We start from the raw sequence: 13,316 nt of genomic DNA, 5'->3' as shown, positions 1-13,316 counted from the left end.
TGATATCAGGTGTCGGTGCTGTTAAAAGGGAAGAAAGTATAATTATGAAAAGAATGCTTTGATACAGTTTTCTTCAAAGGTGAAATTTACTTAGCTGGCCTAATGTAGCACAGTCAGGGGACATGTCTATTCTGTCTGTCCGTTCACTGGATGTTTGGTTGGAGAGTGGAGAACTTATGGTCTTGTGTCCTATCTCCTTCTATGGGAAAAGGGTAAGGATGTACCACAGAGTCCCTTACCACGAAAGCCATGAATAGAAAGAGTCTGTATCATACCTGGACTAAGTTATAGTGAAGGTCCTGAGGTGTGTGTGTGTGTGTGTGTGTGTGTGTGTGTGTGTGTGTGTGTGTGTGTGTGTGTGTGTGTGTGTGTGTGCCACATGGGAATCTTTGCACATTCAAGTACAGAAGTTGACATTGAGACCGTGAGATGTTATTACCAGCACATCTTTGCAGTGGTACCAAGTGTGTCCCACAGTATGACATTTGTTGCATGGTTCAAGTTTTAAATTTACAAAGGAAATATCTCTAAATGATGTATTTGACTGTAAAAGAGGCACAATGGAGTAAATTAAGGAAGCACTGAGAGGGTGGATGAGTTTGTGAGAAGAGGTGATGGGGAGATGGGATGGCAGGTATGAATGTCAGCAGGACTGACAAGCCAAGAATATAGGCAAGAAGTGTGCAGATATTTTCATCTGAAACAAGCTGCCTGGGATTTGGTTTGAAGTTGCCAGCTAATCTTTTAGTGTTTTTTGGAGTTTTTATGTGTGAATGATATTCTGTATATTCATAATCTACACACCTCTACTTTAATGTCCATTGTAGTGGATTGTTGTCTTAAGTGCTTTCTGATAGTGCTAAATATATATACATGTTTTAAAACTGCTCTACACAAAATAGTTTTAATGCAACATTAGTATACATTAAAACTTCTGTAATTCAATGAATTTAAAGGATCATAAAAATAAAATAATAGAATTTCTTTTCATTACAAATTGTGGTGTGGAACAGTTCTGTGCTGCAAAGTATATGATGATACTATTTATTTTTTAAAGACATGACAGCAATGCTACAAGCACTGCATGTCTATCATAGTGTTGCAGACCAGATTATGTTTCCACATGCCATTATCAGTATTGCTGACATTTGTATTTTTAACGGTCCTACTGATTTTTAATGTCTGTTTTTCGTTTTTTTAAACTCTGTACCTGATTTGAGCTACTAGCATGTAGTGAAAGGATGACTCTGTGAGAATGAATGGTAATTTCATGGTAGATGCACACTAATTTAAACACTATTTTTAAAACACTAGAACCTGAAAAGAAAGTTCTGCCTGAAAAACCTTCCCCAGTGACAGTTACCACAAAAGCAAAGGGTACACCATTAAAAGGTAGTTACAAAAACATATGTCTCTACTTTTATTGTTGTTTTTTGTTGTCTTCTTGTCTGCTGGGGGTTTTTTTGTCAGAGAATTTGTTTAGGATGTTTTGTTTTGTTTTAGTTCAATATTTCTAGTCTTGTCATGTTAAGTACAAGCTGCCAGTTAATGGCTTTCACACACAGAATAAAGAAACATATTTCAAATGAGCCCATTTTTTACACTCTGCAAGAGTTAGTTTAAAAATTGCCCATTCTAACATTAAAGAAACATATGAGACTCCCATGACATTAGCAATAAAATGGAATGGTATATCGGGTATCTATGCAATTAAACTTGAAGATATGAATTCCTTCTATAGTACATGAATTCTAAACAATTTGACCTTAGAGATGTAGTCTGTAATTTGAAGCCAAGTAAACAGTGTTATATCTGAAGTTTAAGGCATGTCTGCCACAGTGTTAGAGACCATATTACATTTCCACATGTAGTTATCAGTGTTTTTAACATTTGTATTTTTAAAAGACTTGTTGATTTTTAAAGATTGTGATTGTTAATGTCTATTGTTCATTTTCTTAAACTCTGTACCTGATTTTAGCTGCTAGCATGTAGTGAAAGGATGACTGTGGGAGTGAATGGTAATCTCATGGGATATGCATACTAACCTAAACACTATTTTTAAAACAATAGAGCCTGAAAAGAAAGTTCTGCCTGAAAAACCTGCCCCAGTGACAGTTACTACCAAAGCAAAGGTTACTCCATCGAAAGGTAGTTACAAAGATAAGTCTGTTGTTATATTGTCCTTTATGGAATCTTCTTGTCTGTTGGTCTTGTTTATCACATAAGAATTGGTTTAGTTTTTTTTTTTTGTTATACATTTATAGCTTTGCTGTTTCCAATCTGACTGTCCCTTGGGAGACCTTCCTAGACTACCCATTAATACTGCACAAAGTAAATTTGTCTTGAAGCAGTACAGTATTTTACAATGCATAGCCTTTACCATAAATTAATAAATGAGAACAGACAACTTTAACCATAAATTAATAAAAGAGAACATACAATTTTCTTCTCTGAGTCTGGCCTTGTTGGATCCAAACATTTGTAAATTACTCTGATTACAAAATGTGTTGGTATTCTTTTTCCATGAGGGCCATACTATAATGGCTAAGCTTTTATGAGTTAGTTTTACAACTCTGTCTTATTTTGTGGTCTAATCTTTATTTCCATGTCCTGCTACATGAGAAAGGCATATTCACTTTACTTCATGTGGGACTTGAGCAAGACCTTTTTACAGTGACAGAATTCAGAATTACTTTTGATTCTGTGAAGTCTAACCATATTTCTGATTTGCCCCAGACATTTACAGATTCTGCCTTACAGAAGTTTTAATTACTTATTATTGTCCTTTTTATGCATTATGTACTGTATCATTCTAATTCAGTACAGTGGGAAAATTAACACTAAATGAGTCAGGTGACCTATTTTGCCAATGTATCAGTTTGACCTCATGAAGGCTTGAGGTAGTAAGTCCATTTCTTCAAATATCTAACTGGTCCAATGTAAAGAGACGGTACTGAGCACATATACAGTATAACTGTAATTTTGCAATATACTGTTCTAGTGCTAAGCAATGTCATTCTTTAAAATGTGCAAATTAAACTCTTTTAAAAACCCACAACCAAGTTAAAAAATACCTGCCAGCATAAATAATCCTTTTTTTATCAGAAAACATTTTAAATTTACTAACAATGCTGTTATTTTTGTATTTGTCCTGTTTGTGGCACAGCATCTTTCATAATACTTTGTAAGCCTGTGCAGTACTTTGCTCAATATGTGTCTGTTTCCTTGTCATTGTTTTGTGTTCAAGCATTGCATTTCATCGTTAGTATACGTTGTAGAAACTCTTCACTTTCCTGAATTTGCACTAAAGCTAAATAATATTCTTTGAAGCACCCGAGCCTAAAATCGAAGTCTTACCTGAAAAAGCTGTTCCCTCAACTGCACCAGCTGAAGTGGAAGTTAGTCGAACTGAAGGTATTCAATATTTACCAGTTTAAAACATCTTTAATGAATGACTGTCCTTCATTTCTTCTGTGAAACAATATTTTTACATGGCTGTAAGAAGAGAGCCTGCTATTTCTAAAAAAAACTATTTTTATTGAGTCTGGTGTGTTCTATATTGTCATTGAGATACTCTGCACTAACACCTTATCATCTCCTGCAGTGTTTCTAGTGACTTGTCTTTATAGGGCTTTAGAATAAAGCCTGCTCTTTTTCAACAGTGCAAGAAGTGTAATCACCTCTTATCCATGTGTACCTCTTGGCTGATGCTACATACAGTAAACTGTATTGCTTATTGAAAAATATTGTGCGTTTTTCAGCAGAGATATATTGCAGATTTCCTGCTGATTCCTGTTACTGTGTATAAAGAGATGGGCTATTGTAAGTTGTTCGCAGTGTTTTATATATATATATATATATATATTCTTAAAATGGATAAAATCTAGAAATAGGATAATTATGAAAAACATGCTTTGTTATATTTTTCTTCAGATTGGAAGATTACTTTGCTGGTCCATTTTAGACATTATAGCAGAGTCAGGGGATATGTCTATGCTGCTGGTATGCTCATTGGATATTGGATTGGTCAGATGAGGACTTACGGTCTTTTGTCCTGTCTCCTTCCATTGTGGAAGTGAAGATATACCACTGATTGCCCAAACCACTGATGGCCCCAGCCAATAGAATCTGTATCATGCAATGGGCTAAGTTACGGCTAAGCTTCTGCAGCGTGTGTCTGTGTGTGTGTGTGTGTGTGTGTGTGTGTGTGTGTGTGTGTGCACGTGCACTTGCGCGTGTGTGTGTGTGTGTGTGTGTCTGCGGGACACATGGGAATCAATGTAAATTCCAGAGTAGAGTTTAAGATTGAAAACAAAGTCTGCAGTCAACTAGTAAGATGTTATTATCAACCTATCATTACAGTGATACCTTGATATGTTCCACACTATGACATTTGTTGCATGGCACAAGTTTTAAGCTTACAGTAGCATGTGTCCCTAGATGAGGTATCTGGCTGTAAAAGAGCCACAATGGGGTACATTAAGGAAGCAATGAGAGGGTGGTTGATGTGGTGAGAAGGGACGATGGGGTGATGGAATGGCAGGTATGAATGCCAGCAAGACTGACAAGCCAAGGCTGTAGGCAAGAAAAATGTATAGGTATCTTGATTTTAAGCAAGCTATTTGGGGTATGTTTTTGTACTTCTGGACATTCTTTTATTTTTACTTTTATTTGTGTGTTTGTGTATTTGGATAATATTTTATGTTTAATTTAGACAGCTCTCCTTGTATGCCTACAGCAGTGACATTTTCATTATAAGTGATTTGTGGTAATACTACATGTATGTGTATATATATATATATATATATATATATATATATATATATTTATTTTTTTTTTTTTAAGCTGCTCTACACAAAATACTTTTACTTAAACAGCAGTATGAATTAAAACTTCTGCAGTTTAAAGATAAAGAGAACACAAAACGATCAGAATACACTTTCTTTTCATTACAGTTTGTGGTGCGGAACAGTAGTGTGCTGTGAAGCATACCACTATATCATTAATGTTTTAGAGCCATGAAAGCAATGCATTACAAGCAATACAGCTAGCTTTCTGAAGTACTCTTAACATTTGTGTTTGCTAATAAGCTTTGTTATGTTAATGCAAATAATATGCAATGTGAAAATCATGTGTTGAGCAGAGCAAGAGAACGCTGCAAACTACTTTTGAGACAAATACTGTAGACAGAGTTGGTTCTTTCATCATCTGTTGGTATACTATATAAAAATGCTGTCAGCCCTGAGCAAGAAGGATGTTTGTTAACAGGTCTAACTTGGATGAAAACAAAATGAAATATGATGCAGGGCTGTGCCATTCCAGTATTGTATTTGCTTATGATAGATAGATGCATATATTTTAGGATTATCCTGTTCACCAGGCTGCCCATATTTTGTTAATGCACGCTGATAATATACTCCATACTTTGTAATGTAATATTTGGATTTGTCTTATGGTTTTGTGCACTCCCTCTACTCTGCTTGTCAGCAGAATCTGTAACAGTACAGAGAGTTTCTTCTTAACTCTTATTCTAAGTAAAGATTTCTTTCTGACGCTGCATTCTGTTAGGCTTGGCATGATAGTAGATGCTTTCCTTAGCTTCATTTTAATTTTTAGCAAGGTAAAACATGGAAGCTGTAACAAATTAAGTAAGGTCTGCCATACCACCACAAGACATATCCTGATTGCTAAATTTATGTATATGCATTTAAGTTGGTTAATATATGTAAGTAACTTTGTTATGTACTGGGTCTTACAACACCTTTCCATTAAAGGCAACCATTTGGCTGTATTCTCATAAAAATTGATTTACCTTTGCAAGAAATGCTATAGATGAGTCTATGTTCATTTCACAGCTTCAAAATTGTGAAAGGAAAACTTTAAAGAGTTTTCCCATTTCCCCGTGATACCATTCAGTGATACCACACATTATACACAAAATATTGTGTGACTGTTGTAGCCATTTGCTTCTACGAATGGCTTCCACCTTGCTTTTTGGTTCCCCAGCCATGAAGTCAAGTGCAGTTATAGTTAAATGTGCTGTTGCAGTGGCATTGTGCCACTTCACTTTATACATTTAGTGGGATTGCATTACTGCATGAAGGATGAGTTAGGGAGAAGTCATAATAAAAGTTCATTTGTTTTCTTATTATGCTGCAAAAGAAATTTTGGTTTCATAATTTGTTTTGCAAATAATATGTGTGTGATTTTCTGTCAGTTCATGTGCTTATGAGAAAGTGAGAAAAGGTAACAGTAACTGCATTTGTTATGTATATTCTTGCAAGCAAATTAGCTTGCATGAGTTGCAGTACGTGTAGTGCATTTAGCTACTGTCATGTACCCTGCTTTATGATTTCTTGCATATGTTGGAAATGGCTTGCATAACGTAACTGAGCTGTCTTCAGAAGATTGCAGCATTTTATCTTGTTTAAAGGTAGTGGTTTTCATTGTTTTTCTCAAACATGAGTAAACATTATTTATTGTCAAAATATTCAGGTTTTATACTTGAGAATGGTTAACTAAAATAGCTTACAATCAGCATAATACAGAATAAAGATCACAACTTCTGAAATTATTATGCAATATGTATTACACGTATTTGCCACATTAATTAGTCACGCTATTATATGTTGTTTTATTTTATTATTATTATTATTATTATTATTATTATTATTATTATTATAGTAAAGCTGCTTACATATGCTGCATGTTTGATATGCTTCTTTATTGATCTAGAATATTGTCATAATATTTTAAGAAGTCATAAGGACTGATACATGAATATGACATACGTACCAACAAAAATCTAATTTTAAGATTACAAGTAATATGATGGCTCTATATTCAAATGTAAGGAATAAAGCATTGTGGTAAACATTTAAAAAGTCCTTATAATTTTGTATAGTTTCAAATGAGGACTGGTTGTCTGTTCTTAAACTTTGCTATAATATGCAACTGGTTTACTATGACAGTAATATCCAAAAGGTCGCTAATATATTGATTTGTATATGTATAAAGGGAACATGTATAACTGTAAAAACGCCAAAAAATGTATAGTCATACCCTTCGGGAAAAACAAGGTAACCCCAAGCTACCATATAGGTGGCAATCCACTAAGCACAGAAGAGGTTATCAGGGACCTGGGGACCCAGGTTGACAGTGGCCTTTCTTTTGACACTCACGTTGCTAAAGTGGTTAGAAAGACCTTCTACATTGCCCACATGATCATGAAGGGATTCACATCCAGATCTAGTGAGGTCATTGTTCCCCTGTACTCTTCACTTATCAGACCAATGATCGAGTACAATGCCCCATTCGGGATGTATCTCACCCGACATCTGCAGCAATTGGAGAGACCCCAAAAGTTCCTCACCAAAAGGATAAAGGGACTCCAAAATCTGTCATATGCTGCCAGATTGAAGAAACTCCAGCTCTATTCAGTCGCATACCGTCTGCTCAGAGGTGACATGTGCCTGACATACAAGGCCATGTCCAACCCGGAATTAATGGACATGCTCCACCTCAAAAATCCAAATCCACCAAAACCACTAGAGCAAGTGACTTAAACCTTAGCACGGATATAAATAGGACGTGCTGGAGGGATAGATTTATCACTCAGAGACTCCCTATGCTGTGGAATAAAATCCCGGTCCATGTGAGGCAGAGCACCTCGCTGGCTCTGTTCAAGAGAAATCTTGACCTGTGGATGGGAGATCGTAGGTTTACCCCGGGAATCATCTCTGTGTCACTGCTGGACAGAGGCACAACAAACTAATGGGCACAGTATTTTTTCATATAAGGGGTGGCGTAAGCCACAAAAATTTGGGCTAGGCTTATAAATGCCTTAGGGCAGATAGCCTAGTATAAACCTATGAACCTATAAAGTAACTGGTATGTTTGACTTTTAAGGCTTTAAATACATCAGAAATTATTGTAGTTCTGTAAAGTGTAATATGCATGCATTCCAACATTTGTAGCTAAACCTTAGCCTAGTCAACTAACATAAAGTGATTCTAGAGCAGTAACGCATACTTTAGTCTTGAAGGTGTTGCTGAATATCATTGATTTGCTTCAAGATGTGTACTACCTTGTTCGATATTTGTTCACTATTTCATAAAAGAGAGCAGTGAGTTCATAATTGTATTCACTGTGAACTTAATAAGTGATCTGTTTTTGCATCATAAAAAAAGACTTTTCTAGAAGAAATCAGATGCAAAATACAGTATATACACTGGTAGCATTATTACTTATTAACTTAACAGATTCTTCTTTCCCTAATGACAATTTACATCATTTTGTTTTTTTAATGATGACTTTCTGCTTGTTTTTATTACACTTAAGTGCCCTCAGATGAAACTAAACGTAAAGAAGTACCCACTCTTCGCCCTGAGCCTAAACCTACAGCAGGTATGGTACTTATGAGTTTTATTTTTTCTATAGATGTTTTGCAGTTCATTGCTCTTTTTGTGAGTTTGGTAGAATTTCTTGTATGCGGTATAAACTATTTCCAATAAATTAGAGATAAAGTGTAGGACTTTCAAAAGGTGAACATCAAGTTTATGGATAACCATATATAATATACATGGTTGCAGTTAATTTGCTCAAGATAATATTTAGTCAGGATGGGAATCTTTGTTTTTTTCTGACAACTCCTATTTTGTCAGTGTACAGCTTGTGATGTGGAGATATAGTTTAAGCTGTGAATGGGACAAAGGTTTCTTTGAATGGTAAGACTATGCATGCACATGTTTTTTGTGATTTGTGTATGTTGAGTGGTGTATGTGTCTGCAAAATAGGGTGTTTATTGTGTATGTGTTAGAGACTTTGTGTGAATGCTTAACCTTTTTTGTGCCTGAGTGTGCGGTGGGTGAGCACAGGTAAGGTAACATACAGGAAGATCAAATTTTTCCTATTTTCCTCCATTGTACAATCTCAGAGTTAGTATTAATGAAATATTAGGGATGTTGGGATGGAAGGGGTTTGCCACCCTGGAAAAGCACTTGTTTTTTCACTTATTTTTGGCATATTGTTTGTTGAGAAATCAATAATAAAATGTTAATAACAATGGTTTAGCACCTTTCTTCTAAAAATATGAAACTTCTTCAGAGCAATCAGAACACATGAAAAACACTTTCTTGTATAAGTAAATAAAATAATATCACATGACACTAAGATGCCCAATTTCAGCTTACAACATTCAACATTAGTTAATGAATACTGCCAACAACTCCAAGTTAACAAGTATCTTATTAAAAGTAATATAAAAAGTAAATAAAAACCATTAACTCAGATATAGAGTTGCATGATAAACATAATAAATAAAACCACTTAATATTATAAATGGGTGCTAGATTAAATATATGCTTGCTTATTTTCTGGGCAAATAGAAGTATTCCCCTTTTGATGCTTTCCAGTTTGCAGCAATAATTTGCACTCAGAATGCAACTGTTAATGTTACTGTTTTAACAGTTTCTAGTAAAGGAAATATTGGCCACACAGAATGTTCATTTACAGTACAAAAGGACAGACTTTTTAATTGGCAGAAAGGGCATTTATAATATACCACAGCACTGGTTAAATGGGCATCCAACAGATTAGAACTGGTTAAATATTTTTGGAGTCCCTAACAGAATAGTTACTAGACAACTTCCATTGGTACATTAGTTATCTGATCATGAATATACAGCTAAGAAGTTAGCATATTAATTTCTAGCCATATTATTAATTTTGAAAGAATTATAATCACATAAATGGGATTATTCAGGGATGAAAAAAGTTAAATAGTCATAAGCTAAACATCTAAATGATTAATTGGCAAGGCAGGGCAACTTTTTTCATACTGTAAAGATTTTAAAATATTTTATTGTTTATGTTCCTGTCCCTGCATTCTCCTTAGTAGATCAGGAAATGGAAATGTTACCCTTAAATCAATAGAGACATACAGCCTAGTTCTATACAAAACCTACAAGAAATTCTGTTTATCTGATAAACGTCAGTATCACATAAGGATGACACTACATTTTGCTACCAACACCTTTACACTAGTAGCAAAGTCTATGATGTGTTACATGCATATTGAAAACAGGTAGCCGCAGAATATCAAAGTGCTGTACCCACTTATTTATGCATCTTAGTCATGTACTACAGTCATCCTACTTACAAATGATTTAATATATTCTTTTCATTCTTTTGAAATCTTCTTTCTGACCTCCCATCCTCCTTTGACCATCTAACCATGTCTCCATTTTGGTCCATTTATTCCTTCCCAGTCCCATCTTTGGAAGTTGCCACTAAAGCGAGCCTAGAACCATGGACAGAGACTGTCATTCTGCAGGAAGTTAGTTTTATTATATCTCTAACAGTCCACCCTGTCAATATCCTGCAGATGCCATGCAGTAAATGGCTGCACCAAGCTACTTTTGAGTGTGCATTTCCATACACTCAGGAAGCTCAGCTAAAGTATAAAAACTCTGACTCAAGCTTATTACTAGGCCTATCACCAGGTGATGCTTCTACCTTGAACATGCACTCCCGTCCCTTTTCTGTTTTATTCTACGATGCTCAAGTGCCCACTAATCGAGTCTTTGTTATCTTGCACATATTAAGGGCTTTATAACTTTTCTGCCATGGAGACAGTAGCATTCATTTAGTACTTTCACTTTTGCTGTATTCTGTTGACCAGTAGGCTGTATGTCTTAAGGACAAGGCCTACTATTTGCAGCTTTTATTATAGGAACTAAATGTTAAAGAAATACAGACTAATTTATGAACTATACCTTTCCGTTTGTCACAGTTGCTAAAACTCCTACTCCAGAAGAGGAAGAGTTTCCAGAAGAAGAAGAAGAAGAATATGAATATGAATATGAAGAAGCAGCAATAACTGCTCCTGTGACAACGCCTGTAGTTGGCAAGAAAGAAGGTATGCTATCAATCTACATAATGTAGTACTGTATGAAAAAATGGGAATTGTGTAGATATGTCTGTTTCACAATCTTTTTCTTGTTGTGTTGTTTCTCCATACTCTTTGTATGTCTAAGAACCATGTTATCGTTGCACTTTGCATATAGAATTGTGTGTTTTTGCAAGTGTCTGTGTGGTATTTGTTTTTCTACTCTTTTTGTGCATTGTTTCTTGTGTGCAAAAATATTTGTTTGTGACTTTCTTGGACAAGCTATAAAGATACAACCAAAATCTGAAGAATAGCCAGGTTGGAGATATGAGGGTTGCATCTCTGTTATTTGCAGATGATGATGTCTTCTTAGCCTTAAATTAGGGTCTATATTAAATCAACGAATGTTTAAAAAAGCAAACGCTGATTTATCGACCCCATGTAAGCGAAAGCTTACAATCCCGAACACTTCAAACAGCGATTTTTTTTCCCCAGGGAAAAAAAATCAATGTTCCAAAAAAGAAAAAAAAAACTTTAAAACATTACATAAAGTGTGTGTGTGGGGGGGTTCGCCTCCACCCCCCCCCCTACTTAAATATACTAACTCTGAGATCACACTACAGTGACGAAAACAGCAAAATAACGAAGGCGTCCAAGCGATTTCTTTCCCAGGGAAGAATTCACTTATATGCCATTTTGGTATTTTGCCATTTCGTGTTTTCAAGTTCGATCAAGACGCATGCGAAAGAATGCATTTTCAATCATATAATAGGGAACCTTAAATTATTATGTCGTGCACTGGAACAGTTTGCTGCGGAGTGTAAAGTGGCCGGTATGAAAATCAGCCCTTCCAAATCAAGGGTCATAATCCCGCCCACCCAAAAAATAAAAAAGTGGGATGTTCTCTGCTTGTGAGAGAGAAATACTACCTCAGATGGAAGAGTTCAAATAACTCTTTTTTTTTTTTTCATTAGTGAAGGTAAAGGTGATTGTTTGATTGACCTATGAATGGCTGTAGCGGCAGCATTACTGCAGGTGCTTTGCCAGAATGTGTTGCTGGCATGAAAACTGAGTTATAGGAAACTTCTCAGTTTATCATTCTGTATCCCTGTCCTCACCTGTGATTAGTAGCTTTGAGTAATGACTGAAAGGATGATATCACGGATACAAATGGCAGAAATTAAACTCCTTTGCACAGTAGATGGCTCACTCTCTGTGACAGAATGACAAGCTCAGCAATCAAGTGTAACCATTGCTTCTCCAATGTCATGAGGATTCAGTTGAAATTGTTTCTTTATCTTATAAATATGCACACTTGGCATCTCTTGTAGGATGTGTACTAGGTACCTACCGAGAAGACCTAGGACACACTGAAGAGATACTGTCTCTTGGCTTGGTTGGGAATACCTGGAAATCTCCCAGGATGAACTGGTGATGCTTGCTGGATATAGAGAAGAGCTGTGTCCTCTGCTGAGCTTAGTACTAATGCAACCCTCACCAGGCAAGCAGTTTAGAAAATGAATGTATGGAAAATATGTGTGCTTGAAATGTGATGTGCTACACTGTACTTTAGTCTACAATGTCATTGTTGTTTGTGTTAATATGTTGGCTACTCTTCTGTTTGTGGGGCTTATTTAAATGTATCATTGTTATTAAAATAAACATGAAACCTTTGTAACTGCAGAAAAACCTGAACTTCCAGCATTACTTAAATACCAACGTATAATTCCAGCTGAACAGAAGGAACAACCAGAAATATCAACATTAAAGAAAGGCATTTCAGTTCATAAAGAACACATAGAAATGAAGGAGAAAGTACTGCTTAAAAAAGTTAGCAAACTTCCTAGTGGAGAAAAAGAGGCTTTGTCAGTTAAACAAGCAAAATTAGAAGAAAGTAAATATGGAAAAGTCACTGTCACAAAAGGTGTACATATTTTAAAAGAAATAGAAAGTAAGGCAGTAGGCATAGCTGTAGACATAGTAGAAGACTATCAGAAAGAGATTGAATCCAAACCTAGTATGATTTCAGCAGCAGAAGTACCTACAGCTGCTGTTCTAAGGAAAGACCAAAAAAGCCTCAAAGATGATGAAAGACAGAAACCTGAACTTTTAGTGAAGAAGGTCACAGGTATCGCAGTAGATGTAAAGGATAAAGAAAAACTGAAGATGAAGAAAACTGATGCTCCCAAAGAAGTACTGTCTAAACAACCAGATATAGCCCTAAAACAAGCTGAGAAACCCTCTACAGATGAGAAAGAAAAGGAAAGTGTAACCCCCAGCAAATACATAAAGCCTCCTGTGAGTGAAGTGCAGAAAGAACCTATGCCATTGGCTAAGAAAACTGAAGAATCAGCTATATCTGTGAAAAAAATTGTAACACCCATTGAAATGAAGAAGCATATTAGTCTTGAAAAAGCTGACAAGGAGG

General features: G+C 35.6%; 1 protein-coding gene across 26 annotated transcripts in view; it reads left to right on the top strand.

Moving 5' to 3' along the window:
- The window catches only part of LOC122805019 (titin-like), a 759,244-nt gene that overhangs the window by 510,174 nt on the left and 235,754 nt on the right, over positions 1–13,316 (top strand). For 23 of the 26 annotated variants that reach the window (XM_044075290.1, XM_044075281.1, XM_044075295.1 and 20 more), the window contains 3 exons: positions 8,341–8,406; positions 10,793–10,918; positions 12,573–13,316. The exon at positions 12,573–13,316 is cut by the window's right edge and continues 558 nt beyond it. In XM_044075290.1, the coding sequence (XP_043931225.1) occupies positions 8,341–8,406; positions 10,793–10,918; positions 12,573–13,316 (936 nt within the window). Of the gene's footprint in view, positions 1–1,314; positions 1,393–2,070; positions 2,149–3,330; positions 3,415–8,340; positions 8,407–10,792; positions 10,919–12,572 lie in introns of all 26 variants that reach the window. The other 3 variants (XM_044075296.1, XM_044075299.1, XM_044075294.1) reach the window with 3 other exon arrangements.

Source organism: Protopterus annectens, chromosome 6.part0, assembly GCF_019279795.1.
Source record: "Protopterus annectens isolate FY-2018-M chromosome 6.part0, PAN1.0, whole genome shotgun sequence".
Classification (NCBI taxonomy): Eukaryota; Metazoa; Chordata; order Ceratodontiformes; family Protopteridae; genus Protopterus; species Protopterus annectens.
The sequence above is the reverse complement of the archived record's forward strand: the minus strand, read 5'-3'. Positions and strand labels throughout refer to the sequence as shown.